Source organism: Hypanus sabinus, chromosome 25 (genome assembly GCF_030144855.1).
Source record: "Hypanus sabinus isolate sHypSab1 chromosome 25, sHypSab1.hap1, whole genome shotgun sequence".
Classification (NCBI taxonomy): Eukaryota; Metazoa; Chordata; class Chondrichthyes; order Myliobatiformes; family Dasyatidae; genus Hypanus; species Hypanus sabinus.
This window is the reverse complement of record NC_082730.1, coordinates 6,929,415-6,943,787: the sequence shown is the minus strand read 5'-3', so window position 1 is coordinate 6,943,787 and position 14,373 is coordinate 6,929,415. Positions and strand designations below refer to the sequence as shown.

General features: G+C 41.9%; 1 protein-coding gene across 2 annotated transcripts in view; it reads left to right on the top strand.

Annotated features, from left to right (window-relative positions):
- The first annotated feature begins 88 nt into the window (after nucleotides 1-88).
- LOC132380954 (6-phosphofructo-2-kinase/fructose-2,6-bisphosphatase 2-like) overlaps nucleotides 89-14,373 on the top strand; it is a 129,659-nt gene continuing 115,374 nt past the window's right edge. For both annotated transcript variants that reach the window (XM_059949976.1, XM_059949975.1), the window contains exon 1: nucleotides 89-171. In XM_059949976.1, coding sequence (XP_059805959.1) covers nucleotides 150-171 — 22 coding nt within the window. In that variant the 5' untranslated portion in view covers nucleotides 89-149. The remainder of the gene's footprint in view (nucleotides 172-14,373) is intronic.

Genomic DNA, 14,373 nt, shown 5'->3' with positions numbered 1-14,373 from the left:
ACCGTCACGTGACCCCGCCCCTCACCTGCCAACTGGTTCAGTTTGCCCCGGGGGGGGGAGGGGCTTGATTGCGATTGACGCGGGGAGAGGAGGGGCCGTGTGTGACGTCACCACAGCGGGGTAGGTCACGTGCTGGAGCCTGGTGCAAGATGTCGCTGCGGCCGAGGAAAGGTAAGGGCGAGTAGCCGACGGTGTACCGGAACCAGATGTTAGGAGCCTGTCAACAGGCACGGAATGCCGGGCGCTGGGGTGCCTGGTACCCTGCCGCTCCTTTTAGCGCGATAGCCTGGCAGAGCCTTGGGGACGGTGTTACTGTCTGACCCGGCTGAGGTGTCCAACCTGCTCGTGTGTGATGTTATCAGTGGTGTGTAGGTAGGGCAGGAGCTCTCCAGCACGGCTGTGTGTGTGTCCCTCTCAGTATTTAACCTCTCTGAAAATGTGTCCCTCATTGACTCCGCTCCGAACAGAATCCGAAAGTTCTTGCCTGCTCAATTAGGTAGCAAAATGAAAGCCTTTACGTTTTCGACTAGCGATCAAACGCCAAATGCAGAACGCCCCACATTGACATTGTGCAGAGATTTAACCGTCGGTGTGTGGTGATGAACTCAAGGGTTTCTTACTATGTGGCGTCCTGTCAGCTGACAAATCTCAAGGTTGTAATGTTTACACATACTTTGGTAGTAAATGTACTTTGAGTTTCTGAACCTGGAGGAGGTTGTACGTCTTGGTGTATTGAATAAACCTCTGCAGTCCTTTTAGTTATATTTTGCACTATCTTTGTGGACCAATTTCAGAATACAGTCGGAAGTCAATGTTTAGTGGTTGGAGTTATTGAGTAAGAGTTGTAGTCTTGCAAATTAGTTTGAAAGAATGTTCTGGAATGAAGAAATAAAAACTATGCTGGGCAAGAGCAAGTCATTGGCATTTCTCTGCCTAAATAAATGGCTTGTGAAAAGAGCTGGAAGGCTGTGACACATTAAGGGGCAAAATTCCTTTCCAGCTTTAAGAAATTGGAGCAGGAGTGGGCCATGTGGCCCCTTGAGCCTACTATACCACTCAGTGCCACCCCCACATAGCATCGTATTTCCCTTGAATTCTGTCATATGCAGAAGTATCAGTCTGTTTTAATGCAAACAATAGCTAAGACTCCACTGTGTTCCTGCGTGAATTCAAAGATTCAGTGCCCTCTGAGTCAAATTCCTCCTTTTAGGATTAATCCAGCAACACTGTTACTTTTGCACCTTTACACAGTCTGCCTGCCAATCAGTGTCTCTGTTGCTATTGGGGTCCATTGAATACTCACAAATGTTTCTGATTTTTATCCACACTGACTCAGTGGGCGATCCCTCCACGACGTCTTCCCTTTGTTTACTTGGGCACTACGCTGCTTAATTGGGTTAGGAGGCTGTTGCCAAACAGTTTCTAACTAGCGCCAGTCACATGCACTTGTGTGACTGTTAGCCACTACACTGCCTAGACTGAAGAGTTTTTAAGTAGCATCATATTGTATGTTCTCGTGTTCAAAAGCAGTGATTTTTATCACTGATAATTGGCAAGAAATAAGCAGTAAGACAATTCCGAACTGTTTTGCTCACTGTGGTTTCAAGCATTCAGGACTGGACATGCCAGAAACATCAGGAGTGAAAATGATAAAATTTCACTACTTCAGTAAGTTAGGAACCATGAAAAATTTGAAGGTATCAATAATCTTGAATATTGCACTGGAAATTAAAATTTGGAAGATGAAATTATTGAAAGATTTGTATGAAGGCATCCATCATCTGCACTAGGTGTCTGCGCTGATTTTGTTCATTTATAGTCAATCAGATGAAACTCCTGGGGTTTATAGTTTGAGACGGAAGTTGGTGGCTGATAGAGATTGGGTGAGGCGAGGTGGGACATAATGGTAGATGGAAGTGGGGATGTATGGGGGTTGTACTTTGAGACAGAAGTTGGTGTGTGACAGGAGAAGCAGATGAGGAGAAAGAAATTGAGCACATGGAGTCAGGAGAGGGGAAAGCTAGAGAAGGGCTGCAAGCAATGTTGGACCAGGTAAGGGAGAGGTTGGCAGATGAGAGCATAAGTAGATGGGGATGGAAAAGGTTGTCTAAGGGAGAAGGACCCAGGTGGATGCATGTGAGTGATGGTCAGATGGAACTAAGTGTGGGAGGATAATGGATCTTGGGAAATTGGGGTGGTAGATGACAAAGGAGGAAAGAACCTACGTGGACCTCTTGGAGTGTGTTAGCTGAAACTAGACAACTCACTGTTCATACCATTGGCTTGGAGGCAAGTGGATTAGGAAGTGTTGGTAAGAACGGTGACTGTCGGGCACACCAATCCATAAGGGTTTTTTCTTCCTTTCTCTCACATCCCCCAACTGTCTGAGATCCTCCAACAGTTTGTATGTTGATAACTGGTTCATATTTTTTCCTCGTGTATCCAACCAACACCTGTGTCGTGATACCTCTGACTTCAAAATGTTCACGGCTGTGACATTTCTCTTTTCTGCAATTTGGGTGAGTTTTTCAGTTGAAAATGGAGGCCAAAGGAAGCATTGGTATTTGATCTGCCTGACCTTTGAACATTGGAGTTACTCATAGCATCAGTTAGTCAATGGGCAACAAACAATCTGCTGGAAGAAGTCATTGGGTCAAGTAGGAAGGGAGTCAGGGTGGAACTGAAACATAGACAAATGCTGCTTGCCCCACTGAATCATGTATGAAATGCCATTTTCCTCCTTAATGTCCTATAAATACACCTTATGCTAAATGTCAATCTTCTGGAATATATTTTATTTGTGGTATTACTTTAAGTTTGTGTGTGAGTTATATGTACGGTGTTTTGCACCTTGGTCCAGAGGAACATTTGTTTCACTTGGTGGTGTACATCTACACAGTGGAATGACAATAAATTTGAACTTCTTCCAGCAGATTGTTGCTCTGGATACCAGCGTCTGCAGTCTCGTTTCTCTCCGTCAGCCAGTGTTGATGTAGGATAGAGAATATGAGCCAGCAAACAGTGTATTTTTCAGAAAACAATCAGAATCAGGTTTATTAAGACTCCTACCCCACCTCCTCAATGGTAGTGACATAAAGAGGACATGTCTTGGATGGTGAGGGTTCTCAGCTGCCTCTTGAAGATCTCCTGGATGTGTAAAGACTGGAGCAAACATTTTTGTAGAAACTTACCCAGTGAAAGTAGGATCCATTAAAAAAATACTTTGAAACTTTGAATGAAGGATTGCTTATGAATTGTTTGCTGAGGCTAATTGTGACTTGTGATTATCAAGCTTGATTGGGCAAGGAATTATCCAATCACCTTCATTCTGTTGGCAATGGAGTTTATGTTATAGAAAGGAAGGTGATGGTAGATAACTGTACACTTAAATCTGAATATTCTTGGAATGTATTATTACTAATACTCAGAATAAGCCTGAATAAAATCGAGTATATTTTGATGGTAATGTTTTAAACTACAACATTTGATAGTTATTAAGACAAAAGGCATCAGTCAAAGTTAAGATGGCTTCCCTTTTTCTTTGGATTATTCTGTGTTAGTTGGTTATGTTTGTGACATGCAGGGTTATGTGTGTCTGTGCAATGCTGGCAGGTGGCATTAGGTTGGCTAGCTCCTTTTATATAGACTTTTACAAGATCATTTGACTATCAAGTCTTGTAAAAATCATTGTGGGTCCTACAGTAATGTGTCTACTATTAAATTCCAGTCTCAAAGTTGTTCTGTTTACGGGGGGATTACAAGAATGTAAAAGCTCAGAGGGGGAATAAGCCATCCCACTATTTATCGAGATTTTAGCTGCTCTTCAACCTCAGCTCCTTTTTTTTTCTGGTGTTCTATTTTCCTCAATTCCCTTAATGTTCAAAAATCTATTGATCTTGATTGAGAATGAAGATAGCTTAGCCTGAAGAGAAGTAGAAGCACACAGGTTGACGATGAGAATTCAGGGAGTAGCTGTGCTTGTAAACTGAGAATAGTCTTGGGAACTTGTTCAATCAAGTGGCTATTCATTGAGATGAACCTTAATTCACTACATTGCAAGTTCTCGCCTGTGAACCACTGGAACAGATTTTAAGCACACTAAAGAAACTTGCTTTGCCCAGTTGTCACAAGGAGTCAAGCTGCTGGAAGAAGACTGAATAGAAACTATTAGCTTGTGTTAACAGACATTTCAGTTCATTCAAGGAATGTTGGCTTCGTAGACTGACCCAATCTCAAAATGCCCTTGAGAAGGTTACAACTAAAAACATAATAAGTTACGAGCCAAGTTTGTTTTTTCACAGAGAGGTATGTGCCTGGAATGCACTACCAAGAAATGTGAAAGAAGCAGATAAGAATAGCAGGCGTTTAGATCAACATGTGATCATGTAGGGAATAGAGGCATATATGGACCATATACAGGAAGATTGGCATCATGGTTGATGCAGGTGTGGTGGGCTGAGGAGCTTAAGGGTGGCATGTTAGCATCTTGCTTTACAGCTGCTGGTAAAATCAGGGTTCAATTCATACCACTGTTCTTAAGGAGATAGTACGTTCTCCCCATGACTAAGAGATTTTCTGGTTTCCTCCTACATTCCACTTGTAAGTTGTGGGCATGTTGTGTTAGCACTATTTACGATTTTTCTTTGATCCTTTGATGAAGTATTCTGTGTTCTAAGTGTTTGCACATAAGAAATCACACAGTTCTTTCATGGAATATCTGTACTCTTTCCTTCGTAATATAAGCTTGGCAAGAACTTTTGTCTGTTAGTCATTGCAATCCTGAATTCCTGGCTCAAGGCTAAGACGATCAACAAGAACATGGCTTCTGGCCCCGTCCTATCCAGTCCTGATGAAGGGTCTTGGCCCAATATGTCAATTGTTTATTCCCCTCTGTAGATGCTGCCTGATTTGCTAAGTTCCTCTGGCATTTTGAGCATGTAGCAACAAGCCCAGTTAACACCTGCCTTGGAGCCTACCTTCCATTTCCCCCATGGTCCACTCTCTTGTCAGATTCTTTCTTCAGCTCTTTTCCTTTTCCACCTGTCAACTCCCAGTTTCCCATTCCCCCCACCCACCTACCGTCTCCCTCACCTGTCACCTTCCAGCTTGTACTCCTTCCCCTCCCTCCAACTTCTATCCTAGCTTCTGCCGCCCCCACCCCCACCTTGCCAGTCCTGATGAAAGGTCTCAACCTGAAAATCAACTGTTCATTTCCCTCCATAATTGCTGCCTGACCTGTTGAGTTCTTTCAGCATTTTGGTGCATGTAGCAATATGTGCAATTAAAGTTGTAGTTGACTGTATTCTCTTTCTGTCTGATTTGGCCAATGTTTTTGTTGATAGGAGTGGTAGCTGGGTGTAGTTCCAGTACATTAACACAATTAGGGAGCAGCTCTTTCTAAAAAAAAGCGTTTAAGCAGGAGGGGGTATTAAATGTCTTAGCATACTTAAAAGTGGATCAGTCCCATGGCCTGATGATAAATGGCCCAGACTTCTGTGGGAGGAGATTGCTCTAGCCCTAACAGATTTTTAAATCTCGGCTGGCCATGGAGTGAGCTACCAAGTGACTGGAAGGTGACAAGTCTTATTGTTACTCAAGAAGGGATGCAGTAATAAGCCAGGTAATTGTAGGCTTGTGGATCTAACACCAGTGATAGGAAAGTTATTGGAAAAAGTTTCTGAGGGATAGAATTAATCTATGCTTGGATTGCACAAAGATAGCTAGCATCATTTAGTTCGGAGGATATCCTTGTGATCAATTTGAGTGACATTTTTGAAACAACATTTTGTACTGATGAGAACAGTACAGTTGAGTCTAGATTGACTTATGTAGGCTTTGGATGAGGTCTTACATGGGATAAGATCCAAACAATTAGAGCCCGTGGGACCCAGAGAAAGGTGCTAAATTGCTTTCCAGTCCTGATGAAGTGTCTCATTCTGAAACACCGACTTGTTTATTCCTCTCCACAGATGCTGCCTGACTTTAAGTGTCTCCCGCATTTTGAGTGTGTTACTCCAAAATTTACCTTGGGATCTGTACACCGGGATTCCTCAATATCCCATTATTTCTGTAATTGGCTTCTCTAGCTATTCTCCATTGGTTTCCTGTATCATTTCGAATTGATTTTAATGTTCTCTTGCTTGTTTTAAAGTTCTTAATAGTCTGAGACCACAGTATATCACAGAATCACTTTTGTTTTATAAGCCTACTCAAGCTTTCAGGTGGTCTTCTGGTCTCTTAAATTTAAACAATCTCCCTCAAAAGATAATTGGCAGCTCAGCATTTTTGAACTGAGCTCCTAAACTGTGGAACTCAATAACCTAAAACTATAAGGGATGCAGGCTCAGTTGATGCCTTTAAACACCAGCTCAAAGCCTATGCATTTAACCTTGCTTTTAACTAACATATTTTTGTCTTTTATTTTCGTGTTTGCATTTTATCCATTGTAAAGCACTTTGAACTACATCTATATGAAAAGTGATTAATAAACAAGTTGTTATTAGTAGTAATAGGAGGAGAAGGTGATAGTGAAGGTTAGTGAATGGAAACCTGTAACCAGTGGTGAACCACAGGCATGGATGCTGGGGGCCTCAATGTCCATTAACAATCTGGATATCAGTATGGAAGGAATAGTTGGTAAGTCTGCAGTTGACAGAGATTTACAAGGATAATCCCTGAATGAATGGTTGACTTAAGAGGAGTGTGTGATGGAGTTCAGAAGGATAAAGACGGGACTGATGCAGAGTTTCATGGAAATGTTGACAATTTCTTTCCTCCTGCAGATGCTGCCTGACCTGTTAAGTTCCTGCAGCAGATGTTTGTGTACTTGAATAATCAGTAGGGAGGAGCACAATTCTGGTGTTTAGGCAGGGCTGCGGCTGCAGATTTGTAGAACCTCCCTGAGGACGTTGACAAATCAGAACTCTCTGTGGAATGGTGATGTGGCATAATATGAGAGACGGGTGAATGTCTGAAGGGTATGTTTTTCACACAGAGGTTAGTGAACATCTGGATGAGCTGCCAGCGGAGGAGGTGGTGGAAGCAGGTACAATTATATTGTTAAATAGGAGTTTGAACAGGTGTTTTGGTAGGAGAGGCATTGAGGTGGACAAATCAAGTTCAAGTTTATTGTATATACAAACAAATGAAACAATGTTCTTCAGGACCATAATGTTCTTCCAACCCATAAAACATATATCATACACAGCACATAAATCAAAATATTACCATAAGTAAGTTAATAAAATATAATCCAATGTGCATGTTGTGCACAGCACAAGTAAACACTAAACATTATGGTAAACAGAGACCTCAGTGGTGATGTGGTATTCATCAGTCTCGCAGCCTGAGGGGAAGAAGTTGTTACCCAGTCTGGCAGTCCTGTCCTGACAGTGTATGAGTCAGACACTGTAGGATGAGCAGCAAGGATCCTCAACAGTGCTTCAGGCCTTTTGTATACAACACTCATGGTAAATGTCACAAATAGGGGAAGGGAGATGCCAATAATCATCTTGGCGGTTTTTATGTATTAGTATAAGTAGGCATTACAGTTTGTATGGATGAGCTGGGCTGAGTGGGTTCTACTTTGTGCTGTATGATGGGTTGTATGAACATTTCAATAATGAGGCATGTGAGTGAAACTATCCCCTTCTAATCAGGAGTCTGATGGTTGAGGGGTAGGAACTATTCTTGAACCTATTGGTGTGAGTACTGCGGCTCTTGTACCACCTTTCTGATGGCAGCAGCAAGAAGAGAGCATGACCTCGGTGGCCTCACTTTAAGGAATCTTTATCTCATGTTCTCGTTATTTATTGATATTTATTTATATTTGCATTTGCACAGATGTTGTCTTCTGCACTCTGGTTGATCTTTCATTGATCCTGTTATCTTCTCACTGCCCTTTACAATGCTGGTGTTTAGAGCAGCAATTAAGGTCCTCTATCTCTGGCAGTGTTCATTATGTCAGTAGTTTCCTCTCAGTTTTCACTTCTGTCAGTCACTCATACACAGAAGGATTCTTCATTGCTGTTTCCGTGACAGTTTTATTTGACCAGTTAGGGCCTAGAGCTGATCTCCTGAACCTGGAGGCCTGGTGGACCACTCTTAGTTCTATCTCTACCCTTTGGCCTGTTTGGCATGGGTGACCCTACCAAGAGCTGAAGCACAAAACCCTGACTCCAGCCAACATAGCTCTCCAGGTCATTGAGGCACACAAGCCTCCAAACCTATGACAAGGCTGTGGTCCTCTTGGAGGGATGCTGCTATAATTAGTATTTTATGCTTTGCTCATGTCCCCACAGGAAATTGAATCTCAGTGTTGTATAAGGTGATATATATGTACTTTGATAACAAATTTACTTTGAATTCTAATCCATAAAAACTTGCAGTAATCAGCGGTCAATTAACAGATATGGAGTAGCAGATGAGAAGGAAACAGCAGGCCCTTCAGCACGATAGGTTCATGCCAACCAAAATGACCATTTAGTCTCATTTCACTTGTATCACTCTGAACCATTTGTATCCATGTACTTGTTAAAGTGCTTTTAAATGTTGTTAATATACCTTCCTCGACACTGAATAGTTTTGATGTAGGGTCTTGTCTGAACCTTTGGCTGTTTATTCCTCTCCATAGATGCTGCTTGACTTGCCGAGTTCCTCCTGCATTTTGAGCGTATTGCAACAAGGCCAATTAACACTTCCCTCAGATGGCCTCTTTCCATTTCCCCCATGGTCCCCTTTCCTCTCCTGTCAGAATCCTTCAGCTGTTTACCTTTTCCACCTATCACCTTCCAGTTTCTCACTTCATCCCTTTCCCCTCACCCGGCTTCACCTGTCACCTTTCAGCTTGAAATTCCTCCCCTCCCCTCAACATCTTATTCTGGCTTCTGCTCCCTTCCTTGCCAGTCCTGATGAAGGACCTTGGCCCAAAACATTGACTGTTCATTTCCCTCCATAGATACTGCCTGACTTGACGAATTCCTCCATCATTTCTCTGTGTTACTCTGAAATTGTATCCAAAATTCTACTTTAGGGATTTTTAGTTCTGTACACTGGGATTCCTCAATGTCCCATTATTTCTGTAATTGGCTTAATACTAGTACAAGCTGCTCAGCATTGGCTTCCTGTATCTTTTAGAATTAATTTTAATGTTCTCTTTTTAATGTCTCAGTCGTCTAGACCAGAATACATTCCTCTCCATAGATGCTGCCTGACCAGCTGAGTTCTTTCAACACCTTGTATTTATTACTCTGTATTTCCAGTAACTGTAAAATCTCTTGAGTTTATCTCTCATTCCTCTCTCCCCTCACCAGCCCTGTATATAACAGTCAAAACATTGCAATCTCACATCAATACAGCTTAAAGAAAGCTTGTTCATGGTTGTATAAAGAGAACGTTTTCTTCAATATTACTCTGAGACCAAATAGAATAAATTAGGAAAGGCCCAGTTACTTTAGTGGAGAGGGTGAAGTTTAGAACATTGGTTTCAATTGGTAAGAGGGACACACTGCAGTATTTTCACCTTGTGGAGAACACACCAACTGAAAGAAACTGGTAGAGCCACAACCCTTCAAAATACTTAGAAAAACTTATACACTCACTGGCTGCTGTATTAGGTACACCTGCTCATTGATGTAAATATCTATTCAGTCACTCATGTGGCAGCAACTCACTACATAAAAGCCCACAGACATGGTCATGAGGTTTAGTTGTTGTTCAGACTGAACATCAGAATGGGAAGGAAATGAAATCTAAGTGTCTTTGACCATGGAATGATTATTAGTGCCAGATGGGGTGGTTTGAGTATCTCAGAAGCTGCTAACCTCCTGGGATTTTAGCATACGGTGGTCTCTAGAGTTTACAGAGAATGGTGCAAAAAAAACAAAATAAAAATCCACTGAGTGGAAGTTCTGTGGGTGAAAACGTCTTGTTAATGAGAGAGGTCAGAAAAGAATTATCAGACTGGTTGAAACTGACAGGAAGGTGACAGCAACCTAAATAACCATGCATTATGACAGTGGTGTGCAGAGGAGCATCCCTGACCACACAACACATCAAATCTTGAAGTAGATGGGCCACAACAGCAGAAGGCCACTTTATTAGGTAGAGGAGTTACTTAATAAAGTGGCCACTGAGTGTATGAGCACTTGAAGAACCACAGTTTACAGTGCTTCAGATCAAGGTGTGGAAGTCGGAATTAGGCTGAATAATTTCCGGCCCACAAAGATACAAGGGGCTTCTGTATCTATGGCCACAGTGCTTTGAGACTTTGATTTTATGGTAATTTTAATGAAATATTTTTAAAGTAAAATTTTCAATTGCCTTATTTTAAAGCCAAAAATTATCCAAGCACACTTCCACAATTACAGTAGATTCTAATTAATTGGGATACATTAGAACCAGTACATTTTGGTCCAGTTAAGCACCTGCCCGAATTAGCCAAAGTTTCATGAAAACAGTTACAAAGGGGGAAAAAAAAGGATAATACAGAACAAATTGGAACTACTAAAACTGTATTAGTTCCTAGTAGTTATTGACAGAGGTATTTATCTTTCGTGTTCTTTGGATTGACTGTAATTGTCTATAATCAGTGTAGACACCTAGTGCAGATAGTGGACTGCCTTCATACAATGTTTTAGACAATTGCATCCTCCAAATCTTCACTTTCATTGTAATGATTCAACATTTTCAGGACCTTTGAGATTCCTAACTTGTTTAATTAGTGAAATAATTTCACTTGCACTTCACATAATTTCTGGCAGGTCCAAAGCCTGAATGCTTGAAACCATGGTAAGCCAAACTGTTATAAATTGCCTTACTACTTGTTCCTCAATGAGTGACAAAATCACTGCTTTATGAAAATAAGTACCCGCAGTTGACGCTGTTTCAAAACTGATCGTTCTAAGCACAGAGTATTGTGTAACTGCAACGCAAGTACACATGACTGACACTAGTTCGGCAACCGTGTCCTGCCCCGATTAAACAGCATAGTGTCCCAAATAAGCAAAGGGAATCCCAGCTATTTTCTCAATATAGATTTTGTTCTTTGAGTTGTTCCAAATAAATAGCTGCCCTGATCAACCAAAGATCCAATTAACTGGAATCCACTGGATTAGTTCACACATTTAAACTAGTGAAGGAGCCCAAGGTGGATTATGGAATAATTTTGATAGCGCCCAAGAGTTTTTTGAGAAGAGAAAGGCCTATCTGAATCATGGCTGTACTTCAGTCATGTGATAGTCAACAGAATGGCCTGTGGAAATTATTTAACATGTTCTGGCACACACTGTGACTAGACGCCACATTCTTGTAATCTGAACAGTAAAAACTTAAATTCAGGCACTTCGTCAAAGAAAACAGACCACACAATCCACTTGCTGGAGTCTTAAACTTTTGACCTCTCCCGAGTCAAAAGTTCAAATTAAACATACCTACATGTCTCTTATGCTGCCTTGAGATTCATTTTCTTGCTGACATTCACAGTAGGACAAATCAATGAAAACACTACACACAAATACTGAAAGGAAGACATTGTGCAAATAAGTAAACAAGTAACACTGAGAATGTGAGTTGCAGTGTTGAAAGTGAGTCTGTAGGTTGTGGAGTCAATTCAGCAAAGTTCTCCACCATGAGATGTAGGAGCAGACTTGCGCTATTTGGTCCATCAAGTCTGCTTGCCATTTCATCTCCTGGCTGATCCATTTTCCTCTCTGTCCCAAACTCCTGCCTTCTCTATCCCTTCATGTCCTGACAAATCAAGAAATCTATCAACCTCTGCCTTAAGTATACCCAATGACTTCACCTCCACTGCCACCAGTAGTAATGAATTCCACAGATTTGCCACTCCCTGGCTAAAGAAATTCCTCCTCATCTCTGTTCCAAAATGATGCCCGTCTATTCTGAGGTTGGGCCCTCTGGTCTTAGAGTTATTACCCATCAATCCCACTGATGGTTGAGGGGTAATAACTATCCTGAACCTGGTGGTGTGGCTTCTGTACCTCCTTCCCAGTAGCAGCAGCAAGATGAGAGCAGGGCCAAGATGGTGGATGTCCTTGATGATAGATACTGCTTTCTTGTGACAGCACTTCTCATAGATGTGCTGTGAGGTGGGGAAGGCTTCGTCTGTGGTGAACCACTTTTTATAGGTTTTTCCATTCTTGAGCATTGGTGTTTCCAAGAACAGAATGCCGTATGTACTTGGTCTGCAGCAAATGTACTGAGTGAACCAACAAAAGGCCTAGTTTTAACCTTGTCTGGCTAATTTACCTGTGACAAGTGCATCTGTCCAAAATTGCTGTGATAGAAATGACCGACTCAGAGTCCTTGTAAATAGCAAATCCCGGGGTTATCTTTGGATGCCACTCGTCATGTTTGGCACTGCTCTTGAGAGATTTGAGACAAACTCAGATCAAAGGCAGCAACTCAACTGGACAATCATCTGCAGTGGGAATGTGCATCACCACATTCTTGTAATATCATTCTATTATTATGTATTGCATTGTACTGCTGCCGCAAATACAACTTTCACGGCATATGTCAGTGATTCTGAACCACGTGATTGCTCAACCAGTGCATCAGTTCAAAGCTTTGTGGCTCTGTACCAAGTAAACCTGGAAGCAAAACCAGTCTAGTGAGTTGTAACACAGCTTCATCATGGGCACTAGCCTCCATTATTCCAGGACTTCTTCAAGCAGCAATGTGTCACAAAGGCAGCATCCATCATTAAGGACCCTACACCCCCGTCACTCAGCTCATGCTTTGTTCTCATTGTTACCATCAGGAAGGAGGTGCAGAAGCCTGAAGGCACACACTGGACTGTTCAGGAACAGCTTCTTCCCCTCTACCTTCCGACTTCTGAATGGATGTTGTACTCATGAACACTACCTCACTACTTTTTTTTTTCTATTTTTGCACTAATTTAATTGAGCTATTTAATGTATAGATAGATACTTACTGTAATTCACAGTTTCAAAGTTCAAAGTAAAACTTATCATCAGTGTACATGCTTGTCATCGCATACAGCCCTGAGGTTCCTTCTCCTGTGGCATACTGAGTAAATCTATAGAACAGTAACTGTAAACAGGATCAATGAATAACAAACTGTGCAAATATAAATGGGTTTAGCTGCAAGGCAGCAGAGGATTGAGATCAATAGTTTTCCTTCTCCTAGATAAGCTGCTGTCCACGGCTGATGAGCCACATCTGCCCAAAGCGACTAGTGTTCAGGCACCAGTAACCTGCCTTTGCCCCTTCTGTCAATAGAAATTGTTCTGCCGGGCTTAGTAGCTACGTCACATGTGAAGGCCGGGAGCTGAACTTGTTTGTCATAGGGCTATTTGAGGTGCATGCCATTGGGAGCTTGTTCCCATTGCCACCCCCAGCTATAACAGCCTTAAGGTGCATTGTATATAATCTATAAACTACACGTTGCTTGCTCCAGTACAGACCTCCCAAACCTGCGAGCTCTACTGTCAAGAAGGACAAGGGCTTCACATTCATGAGAACATCACTGCCTGTGTGTTCCCTGCTGGCTGGACAACCCTACTTGGAAGCCTGTCACATTGTTACTGTGTTGGATCTTTTGTAGGAGATCAATGGAAGGGCTACATTTGTTCAAACAAGTGTGTCGCCACCTCAGGGCAATCAGGGATGGGCATATAACAGTGACTTTACTGGCAACTTATAAATCCACAAAAAAAATTCATCTAGACATGCTCCACTCTTCTGACTCTCTTAACAGGGTCTGCTGTATTTTACTAAGTACTGTTTGCCCATCATCCCTGTATTTTGTGTGTTGTCCTGCTTTGGATTTTGCTCTGTCAATGGATACTTTGAAATTATGCTCTCCCTCACCCCCCTCTGTCAACTTGCTTACCTCTATTTCTCTTTTATTCTGTTCCAGCAATCTCAGACCTTTGTTCTCTTCTTTTCTGACTTGCTGATTGTATCTTGCCCAACCTTAGAAATTAAACTTGAAGAGAAAATGGAGGTATAGAGAATTTTGTCCCTTGACCTCCACTTTCTGTTCAAGTTGTTCATTGAAACCTTTACAGTTGACAAAGCCATGGCTGCCTCAGCTTGATGAAGGGTCTCTGCACAAAATGCCTGAAATGCCAGACCTCCATTTTGTGTGTGTTGCTGTAGATTTCCAGCACCTGCAGAAACTGTCATGTTGGTGATTTGCTGCCTTATTCCAATTTCTTTTTGTGGGTTTCGGAGAATGTTGTTTTATCACATTCCAGTGAAATACTTTGGGGAGTTTTGAGACATAAAATGTGCTAAGTAAATTCAGATTCTTGTGAAAGAGAGGAGTTCCCCTTCCATTTTCCTCTGCTGGTGTTTGGGCTCAGTTGCTACTTGCTTTAAATTTAGACC